The sequence below is a fragment of the Glycine max genome, chromosome 12, assembly GCF_000004515.6.
Source record: "Glycine max cultivar Williams 82 chromosome 12, Glycine_max_v4.0, whole genome shotgun sequence".
NCBI classification, from domain to species: domain Eukaryota; kingdom Viridiplantae; phylum Streptophyta; class Magnoliopsida; order Fabales; family Fabaceae; genus Glycine; species Glycine max.
Window position 1 is genome coordinate 12,718,341 of NC_038248.2, and position 15,526 is coordinate 12,733,866.

The 15,526-nt window shown below is 33.4% G+C and overlaps 1 protein-coding gene across 2 annotated transcripts; it reads right to left on the reverse strand.

The window, feature by feature from the left end:
- Positions 1 to 6,212: 6,212 nt before the first annotated feature.
- On the reverse strand, positions 6,213 to 14,120 carry LOC100527645 (MAK 16-like protein). 2 transcript variants are annotated; one of them, NM_001248466.2, is made up of 9 exons: positions 13,810 to 14,096; positions 13,606 to 13,715; positions 12,946 to 13,064; positions 12,740 to 12,837; positions 8,860 to 8,947; positions 8,632 to 8,772; positions 8,385 to 8,502; positions 7,611 to 7,744; positions 6,213 to 6,614 (listed from the first exon to the last, which is right to left on the reverse strand). In NM_001248466.2, exons 1-9 carry the CDS (start codon positions 13,869 to 13,871, stop codon positions 6,570 to 6,572), a joined length of 915 nt encoding a protein of 304 aa, NP_001235395.2. In that variant the 5' UTR covers positions 13,872 to 14,096; the 3' UTR covers positions 6,213 to 6,569. The 2 variants fall into 2 exon arrangements, with proteins under 2 accessions (NP_001235395.2, XP_006591851.1); XM_006591788.4 differs by lacking the exon at positions 6,213 to 6,614 and adding an exon at positions 8,136 to 8,216 and having other exon boundaries at positions 7,626 to 7,744; positions 13,810 to 14,120.
- Positions 14,121 to 15,526: the final 1,406 nt, after the last annotated feature.

Below are 15,526 nucleotides of genomic sequence, written 5' to 3' on the forward strand. Positions count from 1 at the left end.
ACATGTGAGTGCAACAAAATCTTATACTGGTCAACTCTATGCATTGCTTTTTTATTTTTCTGCTTTAGTGGAATTGATTCATTTTATAAAAATACTAAGTACAAATTGACTAAAACTACAGTGTCAATAGACGTGGCTGATTATCGTTTGATTTTTTAATTGTTTTTAAAGTTATTTAATTCATTATTTAGCCAATATAAAAGTGCTCCCTTTGATTTCGAGCAAATCCGTGTGTAATCACTACTAGAAGATGCATGATCTACATCGGTCACAATCTATGTTCTACAACGGTGCATGACTATTTTTTATTATAATGATGTTGAAACTTAAAAATTTCAACATCAGTCCATAAGCGAACGTTGTAGTAAGCTGATTTTTGTCTAAATCGGTGCTATACTAATGACTGATGTAGTAACCTTGGTTCTGCTCTTTGAAGGTGGATTTTCTACATCGTTTTAAAATTAAGCAACGATGTTGATCTTTTATTTTCTACATCGTTTTTTAAATTAAGCAACGATGTAGTAAGCTGCGCTTTTTACATCGTTTTACAGAAAGCAATGATGTTGAATATGGGAACTTCTACATCAGTGGTGATGTAGGCACTGATGTAGTAAGTTGCGCTTTCTACATCGTTTTCCAAAAAGCAACGATGTTGAATATGGGAACTTCTACATCAGTGGTGACGTATGCACTGATGTAGTATGTTGCGCTTTCTACATTGTTTTACAGAAAGCAACGATGTTGAATATGAGAACTTCTACATCGGTGGTGACATAGGCACCGATGTAAAAACATATTTAACCTGCATAATAATTTAAGGTTAATTAAAATAAATAATTTATAATGAATAAATTATCTATAAATAAAACATACTGTTTATAGTGATAAATATGACTATAGTGATAAATATGACTATAAATAATTGATATAAGATATTAAAAAAAGTTACTGTCTATAAATAATTGATAAAATATATAAAACAACATTTTACTTGATCAAGAGGTCTCAATTGGTTGAGAAAAGAGAAAATAGATCTCAATTGGTTGTGCTTGTGCGTGAGCTGATGAAAGTATAAAGAAATAGAAGAGGATCCTTTTCTTCCTTGATGATCTTTCTGATGGAATTGACTTGGACAGAGTATGAATCCCATTTGGAATTGACCATACGGGTTTCAAAATAGTTTTTTTCTTGGGGTGTCCAGAGGTATCTTCAAGCAAATGAACACTGCAATGAATTATTTCACGTGAGTCTTTCTTCTAAGCATAACTCAACTTGTTTGTATAGAGATCACAAGAAGAGAAAATTAGTAAAGCAAAGGTAACAAATAGAAAAAAATCTCTCTTTTAACATCTCTAGATCTTTCCCTATGAATAGAAGCATTTTTTGCATGTTCTATTTAGTTGAAACTTGAAAGCAAAATAATATTTTTTTTCCCTTGTATTTATTTCATATGTACTTGAAGCTCAGAAACCACAGTGTTGTGTTGATGAATTGTTAGGAAGGAAGAAAGTATATAAACCATAATAGAATATTATCATTAACGAACCGGGCTTTGATCTTGTTTGCTTATCTCCCAGACTGCTACAATAAATTGACTTCTGTTATGTTTAATTATTCGATAGGGAGAAGTGAGGCATTTATTAGTTTTTCCAACCTGGCTTTTTTATGATTAATTAAACAAATGATAAAAAAAGAGGCTTTAACAGTTACTACAGGTTGCTTAACTGTGATTGATTTGATTTCACATCTGCTTACCCGAATGATAATAAAGGACGCTTCCTTTTTCTGCACTAGTGTGCATCTTTCATCAGCTCACGCACAAGCACAACCAATTGAGATCTCTTTTCTCATTCAATTTTCCCTGCATTTCAAGCAAAAGAACAAACAATACAGCAGCGAAATCCACTTCTCAATCAACTTTGTCTGCATTGATATACCACCCTAATCTTCCTAACAATGTGTAGTATATAAACTATATACTACACACTTACATAGTATTTGACAAAAGCGGACACTATGTTATGTCTAGCTTTATCCACTAAACTAAAATATATATAAAACAACATTTTAATTGCATAGCTTTATCACCAAACACGCCTCTAACTAAATGAAAACAACACTTGGAAAAAGATCTATATACTCCTAAGAATCATGTGAATTTAAGAAAGAAATAGAACTAAGCCAGGTGTGAAGACATTCCATCAATTAATCCTTTTGCCGGGAAGTAATTCTCTATGTTGTGTAGAGCATATAATTGGTCCCAACTTTATGGCTATATTGCTGGCTAAGAGAAACGTCTCAGTATTGTTGGTGATCAAAAGTCAGGTTCATTATGATATATGGAACCAGAAAAAGAAGGAGGCATGGCTGTAAAATGCTTTTTCTTTATTCATAGCTTTTGAAGTTCCTAATTTTCAGTGCCCCTTCTACAAATTTACAATGATGATCACACTTCTGATGACAGAGAAAGCCTATTTCTTTTCTACTTTTGTCTTCTTTTTATGTGGTGTGGTTACTATAACAGATGAAACTAGCAGATCGATTTGCTTTTCATGCAAATGTTTATGGATAGCATGCAAAGATTCTTTTCTGAAAAATTGGAAATCAGTTCGGAACAAAACTACATCTGATTATTATGATTTTTTTCCCCTATCCTTTTAGCATTGTTTGCATGGATGTAATATATATAGAAGTAATAGAAACAAACATTGGTGAATGAAGGTTAAATAGGAAAGACTAAACCAAAAGAATTCTTGTTAAGGATTACAAGCATACACAAGCTTATACTTCTTATAGCTGACATGAACCATCTTTGATAGATGATCGTTTCTGCTTACTAACCAGTTCTTCATAAATTAAAGAGGGCCATTACCTCTATTAAAGAAAGTCAAAAGACGGAAATCGTATTACATGTGATATTATTATAAAGAAACTAACTAGCCAATGTATTGCAATACTAGATTAACTCATTTGCTTTTTAAGTTCATTTTTTTTAACCTAATAGCCTCAGACACACCAGGTGATGAATAGTTCCATTTCAAGATTTTCTTCCAAATTGAATCTGCCTTTCAATTTTGAACCTCTTTAACTTATGACTTATCCCTTCTACTGTTATAATACCTCACCTTACACACAGAAACTTGTGTAGCCCCAACACTAATAAAAAAGAAAGCTGACTGTAAGAACACATTTATTTCACCAGAAGTAATTGTCTAAGGAAACTTCTGGAGTTCTGGTCAAAGGAAATTATCCAATAAATAAAGAAGCACTCTGCAGACAAATATAATTGCTTCTTGTTGCAGACCCTATTTTACAAAAAAATTTCAAGAATTATGCTATGCATTGCCACCTTACCCACATACTGTGCTACAAACTAACAATCACCATTAGTTGCTTGAACACACACTAACTCAAGAAACTCACCAATTATTAGTTACTCATGCTAGTTAATTGTTCTCTCATGTCCACTAATGTTATAGGCCACTGTTGCAAGCCAACTAAGCATTAACAAAAACTAACAGCTCTGTATGAGGTCCCCCTCCAATCCCTTTTCCACTATAGGTATCATACGTAATAAAAACACAATCCTTGTCTCTCCTTTGTCTCTCCTCTGTCTCTCTCTATATACCCTCATATTCATATTAATTTTAAGCAAACCCCACAAACCATCATCATCATTATTTACCATTCCCACCCCCATGAAGTGTTCTCTTTGTCCCTCAAAACCATGACTCACCTATATAGTTGTATCATACATACGGTGTTACCTCAAAGTGTACATGCAACTCCAATTAAAAAAACTATTTTCACTTTCGAACACAGTCCTTACCATAGCACCCAATAAATTAAGGACAAGCTGGGTTAATTGTAATGTTGATATATTTTCATGTTGCTTATGCAGAACTCAGTCCAACAGACCCTAGAGTTCGACCTCAACTGTAAATACCAAGCCCGGACAGACCCTAGAACTGGTAAATGACGAAAACTAACAAGTAATTAACAAAGTTTACTTACCTCACAAAAGTTGGACAAAACCTAGCCCGGACAAGTTATCGGCACCGACGAAACGCAGAAGCAGAGAGGGAGGGCACCACAGAGGTTTGCTACGAAGGAGGTTGCTAGCTAGGGCGTGCTCACAACAGATAGGAAGGGCAAAGAGTTAAAAGGTAATGGCGCGGTTTCCAAAATTATTTTAATTTGCAAAACTGCAACAAGGACGGTGATTTCTTAAAAAACGTTGTTGTATTCATTGGCATGCTGTCAAATACGAAGACGTTTTTCACTACTCAAACGTAGTCATTTGAACCGCTCAAATACGACATTGGGCAACACCAAAAACGTTGTCGTTAATGTGAGGGTATTTACAAAAATGCTACCGCTACAGATTCAACAACGTTGGCATAGCACCGATGTTATATTGATGACGTGGAAATGCTTTTTTATAGTAGTGAATGTGTTCATACCATATAGCTGCTAAAGCACTGTTCTTGATTTTAATCTATTACAAAAATTATCACTCCACTGAATTTAAATCTAACTATTCGAGTGACTCCAAAATCCAAATACGACTATCAAGGAGTGTAAAGAGTTGCGAGCTCAGAAGGACAAGGTCTTGGTTGCTCATGCCATTGCCTATCTATAAAATTGACTTGTAGGCGGCATTCTTTTTTCACAAGAAAATTAATCACCAATTTCTTAATGAATTAATTAAACGTAGGTATAGTTAGCCGTAACATTTTCCCTAACATGTCGCAAATAAGAAATAGTGCTAGTTATTTGTGTGCAAGTGTGAATATCTATTCAAACGGGAAAAAAAATGCACAAATATTACAATACAAGTTCATAAATTGTTCTCTGGAACATCTTGAATTTTTATTTTTTTTTCACTAGTACAGGTTGAATTAATAAAAGACTCGTAAAACATTTAGTGGTGCAATCAATCAGATATTTTTGGCTATACACAACGGAGCATGGTTACCAGGAAATTATTTGTAACATTTGATGGTGCAATCCAGCACACATCACATAATGTTTTACGTCCCACTAACCTATTTCGTTTTATAGGGAAAATTAAACACAAGCTAATAATTTGTTCAAGAGTTATTTTCATATACGATCGTATTTCAACCCAAAATTGTTGGCACAAGGCCACAACAAATTTGACACTTGAGTAAAGGTACAACTTTACCCAAAATGATCCAACATGATGTATATATATATATATATATATATATATATATATATATATATATATATATATATATATATATATATATATGCTTCTGTTTATTTGATGAAAATATTTTCTCGTCCCCCCAGACCCACAGCCAATTTATGCATAACTGAACGCTAGATGTCAACAAAACATCTGCAAGTGAAAATCAGTTGAACAAAAAATAATGGAATGTGCTTAACTTTTTCAAAACTTACAAAGGACTCCAAAACCTGGCTGAGCTGCGTGACGCAAGAAAATTGTAAACCACCTTAATGCTCAATTAATGCAGGAATGAGATGCTCCACTTAGGGGTGGAAAAAAAAACTGAATTAAAGAACCGATGCTAAACTGAACTAGTAAAAAATAACTAAACTTTTTCAATAAATTGATCTAAACTATTATATAGTTTAGTTTCAAAAACCTGAACTACTTCTAAATTAACAATTAACTAAACTATGAATCAAAATGAGAATTGCTTTCTAAAATAACTTAAATCTTGTTACAACGTCCACTCAAATTATCTGTGTCATAGCTCAATTCATTTCCCTGCCTTAAATCCTTTAAAGTCTTTAATTTATCAATTAATAGAGTAACACAACCATCAATGATTGAATTTGCCCCCTTTTCCATCCATCTTTTTTTTAATTGCTTGACTCCACTAAAACTTGTATATTTGCATTCACCAAACTACACAATAAGATCAACAAACTAAATGTTAATATCTGACAAAGAAAAAAACTAAATTTTAATATCAGTTCTAAATGCACAGCCAATAAGATCTAAATATTTTTTTAAGTGAAGAAAATGTTAATATCAATTCCTAGGAAAAGTGCTAAAAAAAATTTTAAAAAAAAGATTATATTTTTATGTTCTAAATGCTATAAATATTTTTAATCTTGGGAGTATTTAAAATACAAATTAATAAAAAAAACATTTTCTTCTCAGACGTTTTCAAAACAAATAATCCTTAAAAATAATTCAGAACAATTTAAAGTAATTTGAAATAATACAAAACAGTTTAGAACAATTCAGTTCAAATTACTTCTACAACCATTCAATTCAGTTTGTCTCAACTATTTGACGATTCAGTTCAGTTCGGCGAACTGCAAATGTTTTACAGTTCGTCACAATTCAGTTCGAATTGAACAGCCCTAGCTCCACCTCTGTCAAACCACCCTAAACTACTTTATGGCATTTGCCAGAACTCTTCAGAACAACTATGAAATAAATTAAAAACAAATGAGGAAAATGTATATAACTTTAAAAGCTGGAAAAAAAAATAGAAGACTCAACAATCAAAATTCCTTTTCTGCTATAGCCAGTTTTCCTCTATCCGTAACAACGGTGAATGCAACTACTGTACCACCCTCTGTCTTTCACCAGCATCCTCCCGCTCAACCTGAAAACAAAGAAAAACAAAGTTGCAACATCAGGTCTTGAACCTAAGATATTTTAGGTATTTCATACATCTCTAAACTCTATCAATGTCAACAATGAAGAAAATTAGTCTAATATAGAATTGTATTTAATTCAACACTGTATAGCACTCATACGGTCAACTATGACCTTGCTTTTGCTTTATAAAAGTTACTTCTAATATTAAAGATGGAATGGAGTTAACCGGTGCCTTATTCTTTAAACACAAATGAATATTAATCATAAAATTACAGCATGTGTCTGGCGTAATGATCTGTTCTAACTTTCAGAATGTAGTTTTGGCAAACCAAACAAAGAACAAAAACTAAGTAAAATTAAGCAAGAGGAACTGAGGAAAGGGAAACATCGACAAGGATTTGATTCACATCATTGTCAATGCTCGGTACATGGAAAACACATGCACATATAACATATTATTGAAGTAAACAGAGGATTGGCTTTGTTATACTCCGGTGCCCTGAAGCTCCTCGTTATGTAAAGGCATGGGGGAGGGTCATTGTATGCAGACTTACCCTTGCATATGCAAAGAGGCTGTTTCCAGATTAGAACCCATGACCAACCAGTCATCAAGGTACAATTTTAGAATCAAGGCCATTCTTCTCAAGTTTCTTTGAAGATAAAGCCATTTTCCTTTTGTTAATAACTAAAAAAAGAGGCATTGGCTCTATTTTCAATCTCAGATAATAAAAAATGTTTCCACTTTCTAACATTGTCTATCTTGAAAGTTCAGAGCACTGAAATTGTATCCTATGGCATCATTTAGTTGAAAACAATAATGGGTATGACCTTCAGATTAGAACTGAATGTCAACAATTATATATTTTAAATATTTAAATTATGATCTGCGAAACTTTCCCAAAGTTAAGATGTTCACAGAAAGTAATTCATAGAATTACAATATCCAATAGTATTTAAAAGCACGGATATTTTTTCATAGAAGGAAACATCGTATAATTACCTCAACAAGTACCCTTGTCTTCTTTGATTTAGAATCAAGGCCATTCTTCTCAAGTTTCTTTGAAGATAAAGCCATTTTCCTTTTTGCTCTACTCCTATCGATTGCTTCTTCCTCTTCATCATCAGTGCTTCCAGCTGCATTAGTAAGCTTTGTCATGCTTTTAATTTTCAAATGTGTAAGTTTGGAACTATTTCCAAACTCATGACACAGATTCCTTCTCAATATGAAAGGTTATCATTTGCAAAATTGTTTGTATAAATTATTTGATTAGATTATAATAATTTGAAAGTAATCAGAAGCCATGATTGTAGATCAGTAAACATTGTTTTAATTCCTAAATCTTTTTTCCTTTTATCATTATAATTTCCATAAATTTATGATTAAAGATGAAAAGACTTGGAAGATCTGATTACAGCATCAAATCTAGAATAAATGAAGACATACGAGAACTGACTAAAGAAATTATGCAACCAACTTGAAGTCGAAACTAAACTAAGATAATAATATCCTATCTATTATGTTTACCTAACTAGGTGAGGAACATTGATAACATGACCTGCTTAACTATATCATACCAGCCTCTTACCCAGAATCCTTGAATTTGGGCTTCAAAATCAAGCAAAAGCAAATTCCTTGTTGAGTGAAAAATATTTGAAACAAAAATGGGAACCTAATTCACTATTTCATCACAAATAAAAAAATGTCATTCAATATATATTTGAACATGTGAAAAATATTCAATCCATGTTGCAAAGCTTCTAAACTAAATGTTACCATTTTCATCATTGTCATAATCACCCTGAGACTTAAGAGTTGCAAAACCACCAAAATCCTCCATGTCTTCTTCCTCTTCAAGTTCATCATAACCTTCTACATATTCTACTTCTGGTTCCTATTCAATCCAAAATCAAAAAATTAATAAATTGAACAGACTAAACACATTAAAAAGTTAAATTCCAAATAGATTTTACTGAAACATAATTGACAACAGAAAAAAAAAGATGGATTAGTAAATACATACTTCTTCATCCTCTTCTTCATCAGCAATTTGAAGTTTCTCCATATCAAGAACTTTATTGTACTCTTCAAGAGGATAATTGTATATATCACTTTGTTGATAAACTCCTTTTTGAAGGCGTTCCAATAGCTCTTTTTCAATAGACTAAAATAATATTAAAAGGCACCAGTTAGTAAAGTGAAAACAACATATAACTTAATTTGCATGGGTAACATTAAGATTAACTATAACCTTTTCTAACAAAGCTGCTTTTTCAGCCTTCTCTTCTCTTCGAGCCTCTCTCTTTTTCTCTTTCCTTGGAGTTGTCATTATTTTCTCCCTGTACAACAGCAACCACCACAATAATATGAACTTTCATCGTAGACAACAACCTAAAGTATAGATGAAGGTACGAAGAATTGTCATATGAATGTAACACAATGCAAAGATCTCACCTCAAACATAAAATCATATTCAAAATAATATATACACATGTAAAAATAACAGACAGGAAGAATACCTATAAAGTCACAGCAGTCTAATAAATTCTAATTTAAATTCTATAAAAAAAGGGAACTTATCCTCAAACAGATTAGTGTCAAATGAATGGGATCAAACAGATTAACACTAATAATAATGTTGAAATATTAGTGTTCTAGGGACGTGAGACAGAATCATTAAGTTATTTAGTTATAGCATGTTTGGTTTAGATTCAGTTCTAGCATAATTGATTAAAAAATCACAGTAGGCGTCAAGCAACAAATAGTTGCTTCCGCTTTTTCATGGTGTCGTCATGATTTTATGGACCAGAACCAATTCTCACTTGTTATCCAAACACACCATTAATCTTATAGGCTCAAAGAGAAGGCTGAAAAAGCAGATTTTGGTGCATACTCAGAATGGTTCAATACAAAAACAGATCCTAAAGAACCTATTATTTCTATTTATATTAATTTAATGACTACATACATATGCTTTGCTTTTGGTCCATTACAAGCAACTGATTTCTAGTAAGTGCTTCATAATTATTAAACAAATAAGCAGACACAAAGAAGCAGGAAAAACTGGACAAAAAAGTCAACCACAATATTTCTAGTGTGATGTGTCCTCTAATTAAGTAGATAGGCTGCCCCTCACTCATAAACTTGTACCTCTCTAGAATTACTTGTCACATAATGTACTTTGAAAGAATAAGTTTGGAGTGTAATTAGATGTCAAATGTCAAATTACCAAAAACAAAGTATACAACAACAACAACAACAACAACAACAACGCCTTATCCCACTAGGTGGGGTCGGCTACATGGATCAACTTCCGCCATAATGTTCTATCAAGTACCATACTTCTATCCAAACCATTAATTTCGAGATCCTTTTTGATAACCTCTCTTATAGTCTTTTTGGGTCTTCCTCTGCCTCGAATTGTTTGTCTTCTCTCCATCTGGTCTACTCTCCTCACTACAGAGTCTACCGGTCTTCTCTCTACATGCCCAAACCACCTAAGTCTATTTTCCACCATCTTCTCTACAATAGGCGCTACTCCAACCCTCTCTCTAATAGCTTCGTTTCTAATTTTATCCTGTCGAGTCTTACCACACATCCACCGCAACATCCTCATCTCCGCTACACCTACTTTATTCTCATGTTGGCTCTTGACCGCCCAACATTCTGTTCCGTACAAAATCGCCGGTCTTACCGCAGTCCGATAAAACTTTCCCTTTAGCTTGATCGGTACCTTTGCATCACATAACACCCCCGATGCTTTTCTCCATTTCATCCATCCTGCTTGAATGCGATGATTCACATCCCCTTCAATTTCCCCATCATCCTGTATTACAGACCCAAGATATTTAAACCGTGTGACTTGAGGGATAATATGGTCTCCTATTTTCACCTCTGAGTTAGAAACCCTCCTTCTTTTGTTGAACTTACATTCCATATACTCCGATTTGCTTCTGCTTAGGCGAAAGCCATGTGTTTCTAGAGCTCGTCTCCAAGTTTCCAACCTCTCATTCAACTCCCCCCTCGACTCTCCAAGGAGGACTATGTCATCTGCAAAAAGCATGCATCTCGGCGCTATCTCTTGGATTTGTTCCGTGAGGACATCCAGAATTAAGGTAAAAAAGTAGGGGCTAAGGGTTGACCCTTGATGTAAACCAATTGTGATGGGAAAATCGTCTGACTCTCCATCCTGTGTCCTAACACTAGTCGATACCCTATCATACATATCTTGGATAGCTCGAATATATGCAACCCTAACCCCTTTCTTCTCTAGAGCTTTCCACAAAATCTCTCTAGGCACTCTATCATACGCTTTCTCCAAGTCAATAAAAAACAAGTGCAAGTCTTGTTGGGCCATGCGATATTGCTCCATCACCTGCCGTAATAAATAAATCGCTTCCATGGTCGACCTTCCCGGCATGAAACCAAATTGATTCTCAGTAACTTGAGTCTCCTTTATTAATCTCCGTTCGATCACTCTTTCCCATAATTTCATGGTATGACTCATGAGCTTGATTCCCCTATAATTTGCACAATTTTGTATATCCCCCTTGTTCTTATAGATTGGCACTAACGTGCTTCTCCTCCATTCCTCCGGCATGCGTTTTGACCTCATAATTTCGTTAAAGAGTTCGGTGAGCCACTCAAGACCTCTATCTCCAAGAGTTTTCCACACTTCAATAGGTATGTTGTCTGGCCCCACCGCCTTACCATTACTCATTCTTTTCAACGCTTCCTTTACTTCCTGTTTCTGAATCCGACGATAGTACTTATAGTTCCGGTCCTCTTCTCTTGTGTCTAGACTGCTAGAGTCATATCCATATCCATCATTAAATAAGTTGTGGAAATACGCCTTCCACCTTTCCTTGATATCTTTTTCATGCACTAAGACTTTGCCTTCTTCATCCTTAACACACTTTACTTGATCCAAATCTCTAGTATTCCTCTCTCTACCCTTAGCAAGCCTATATATAGATCTTTCTCCGTCCCTGGTTCCTAGAGCTTGGTATAGTCCGTCAAAAGCTTGGGCTCTTGCCTCACTCACCGCCTTTTTGGTTTCATTTCTAGCTATCTTATACTTATCCCAAGTTTCAGAATTTCTACACCTAGACCACTCCTTGAAACACTCCTTTTTTACTCTAACTTTGCTCTGAACATTTTCATTCCACCACCACGATTCTTTACCCCTAGGTCCAAAACCTCTAGATTCACCCAACGTCTCTTTAGCCACTTTAATAATCTCTTGTGACATCTTGTTCCACATATCATTTGCACTTCCTTGTGATTGTCCACACCAACCCTCCCATATCTTTTGTTGGAAGATTCCTTGTTTCTCACCCTTCAAGTGCCACCATTTGATCCTTGGTGCTACCAGAGGACTTCTTCTCTTTGCCCTATCTCTAATTCTTACATCCATAACCAAAACTCTATGTTGGGTAGTCAAGCTCTCTCCCGAGATAACTTTACAGTTCAAGCAATACTTCCTATCAGACTTCCTGATAAGGAAGAAATCTATCTGAGAACATGTCCCTCCACTTTTGTAAGTGATAAGATGTTCCTCTCTTTTCTTAAACCATGTATTGGCTATAGAAAGATCCAAAGCCTCCGAAAACTCCAATACAAACCATTCTAAAAAATCAAAAGTGATGAGAAGGTTGTAAAATTACATCTACAAGTGGGAGATCTATTTTTTTCCTAAGCTGGAGTAATATAATGTTATTCTCCCTAATATGGATGTTTCAGCAAAATCAGCACCAGAACTAAGCATCATGACAGTAGTCAAACATTTAGTTGGTTTGTCATGGCTTCACTTATTTCAAGGAAGTGAAGGAACAAGCCAAATATAGCCCAAAGTCTAAACCATCAGCAACTGATTCATTGAAAATCAAATGTAATATGGTGGGGCTTTAAGGTTTTACTTCAGGTGGTAAATTCTTCTGTGACAATCATATTCACTCATAGAAAATTATATTTACTTCACACACCCACGCAAAAATGCATTTATCAGATTGGTTATTCAAATGTTCAGAATCAAACAAATTAAGAGCATCTGGAGCACAAGCTTCTTATAGATACATTAGGTATGGCTTGGCATGATAAAACAAAATGCAAATGAGAATTTGATTTCAAACCTTGTCTTCAAAGCAAGTTTCCTCATACGTATCCGCATCTGTGTCATTTTGGTCAAACGTTGCTTTATCTTGTGTATAAGAAGTTTGGGCCAATACATCTGCCAATGCAGAAAGTTCAAGCACACAACCAATCCTGACAATGACTAACAAGTAAAACATTGAATACTTAAATATGTTAAAAGACTAGACTACATGATCCACAGTACCAGATGTTTATCTATGATTTCAAGTGCCTTCTCGTAATTCCTAGGAAGCTTTACTCTTTCCCACAAATCTTTCGGCATATGAGCTCTTTCAATAGTTTTCATGTAAAGGTAAAACACTCCTGCAGCACCCAATGTAATATCATCACTATTTGAATACTCTGCCATGAATTCCCCACTTATTGCATTTTCCATACATCAGAATAATCATTTGGGAGTGTTTGGAAGAGCTTCCATGAGCTTCTTTTAATTTATCTTGGTATTTTAGCAAAAAATTAAAGCTGTTTGGTTAAACAGTGTAGCTTAATGAATTAAGCACTCGTGGCATAAATTTTTCACACAATAATCTACGACTAAATAAACACTCATTTAAGCTGTTTATCCAAACACGCCCTAAATCACTGATATGTCGCACACAATAAAACCAAACCAGTTTATTCCATATGGGAACATGAAGAACGATAATGCCCAAATTAAGTGAGACATCAAAGACAATTTACTACAGGTCCTCACCAAGCCATCTTGTGGATTCTCCAAAGAACCAAACTTTAACCTCAACTCAACCAAAACGTGCATATCATTCACAATCCACACGTGTTTCATCACTATGCATTAATTTCTACCAAAAATCTACCCAAAAAAAGTATTTGTAAGCAAAAGTACCATTGTCGTCGCGAATGGTGGCATAGCGACTATTAGCCAAAGGGCACGAGCTTCGGTTACAAACCCCAGTCACGTTGTAAGGGTTTCTACAAAAATTCCCCGTCGCAATTCTACAAAAAAAAAAATGAACGAATAACATTTAAAAAAAACATAAATCTGAAGAGGGCGTAAGAAAAGGAAAATTGAAGAGGTGAGGGAACTTACTTGGCCATGTAACTGCAATGGTTGTGCCTGATAACTTGCCATATGACCTCGTCGTGCTGCATCGTTGAAGCAAAGTTTTAGGGTTCTGCTTCGGCGGTGTCGTTTTTGGGAGACAACACGAAGATGGGTGTCGTTTGGTTGCGGAGTGAGAAAACTAGAGGCGCCGCTGTGAACGATGAAAGGGAAGGGCTTACTTTCAGAGACGACGGTGGCCTCCGTGAAAAAGCGTTAAGGGTAGGTTTCACTTCAGGGTTTTATTTGAGGGTCTTCGTCATTTTAATTTAATAGATCGGGGTTTTATTTGAGGTTCTTCGTCATTTGTTCCATAAAAAAAAATGATTTAGATAATAATATAACATCACATTATATATGCGGGGTAAAGGGTAATGTTATATTATCTATCAAATTAACACTATATAGTTTTTTATTTAATAGATAATTCAAAAAGGAAAAAAAATTACTATCAATACATAATTGTTCAAAAGATTATGAATTATTAAAAAAAATAATGAATTGAGTTAGGACATTTAAAGTATCATTTTATATTATTTAAAAATTTTAGTTAATTATCAATGACTTTATTCTCGAACCTTGGTAAATAAATAGTTTAAAAACTATAATATTTTTTATTTTAAATAAAGTATTCAAAGCCCTCTAAATAATTGATTTGTTCCACAAATAATATTTAATGGTAAAAAAATAAGAGCTTGAGTTTTATTTACAGCTAATATAAAGATTTTTATATTCTTAATAAATAAAAAATATTTCTAAATATAATTTTTAAAATAATTATTATAAAAATTAAGAAACAAACCTTGTCATCAGTGGTGGATCTATACTATGGTGAGGGTGTGCACTTGCACCCCCTCATTTTTTAAAATTCACTAATAATTTTTAAAAAAAATTATAAATTATAAATAAAATCTTATATTTTTGTATTTTATTCCATATACATTTATATAGTTAAACTTACTGATTTTATTTTTTATAATTTGTCCCGACTGACTTAGAGCCTTGGATCCGTCACTCCTTATCATCATATTTCTAAGTAATAGTCAACATGTGCTTAGTTAGAGTAAAACTAGGTTGAATCTTTTAATCAAAATCTTGAATTCTATATTAATGAATGGAAAAAATAATTCATAAATGAAAAAAGAAATCACACTAAAAGTGACTAATTCGATCCTACAACAAAGATTACTAACCAACAAAAATTATTAATATTTTACACAAATATCATAGGAAAAAATATATAAAAAACAATACTACTTATTTTATTTTCTCCCTATCTCTTTTATTTGTTATTCAACATGTTTATCTAATTTAAATTATTTTTCCATAGTGTTAATTCTTGTGTGTTCAAGGGTTGATCTATATAAACAATAATGGGGTAATTGTCTCAATAAAGTTTTTTTTTACTTGAATATATTAAATAATGATTTTTTTGTGATAAGATAATTTTTAAAGAAAATTAATGTAAAACTTTATAAAAGAGAAAATAAGTTCATATTGATTTTACCTACTTTATCCCTTTAATTTTTACTATTTCCAATTCATCTAATACCTTTTTAATAAAGGTTATATTATTTTTCAACCATGAAAATATTATAGGCTATTTTTTTATCCAACCCTGAAAAAAATCTAGATATATCACTGCATATATTTGTATTTTATTATCAAGTTTGTTAACTTTTATTACAAGGCTCAAAACAATATT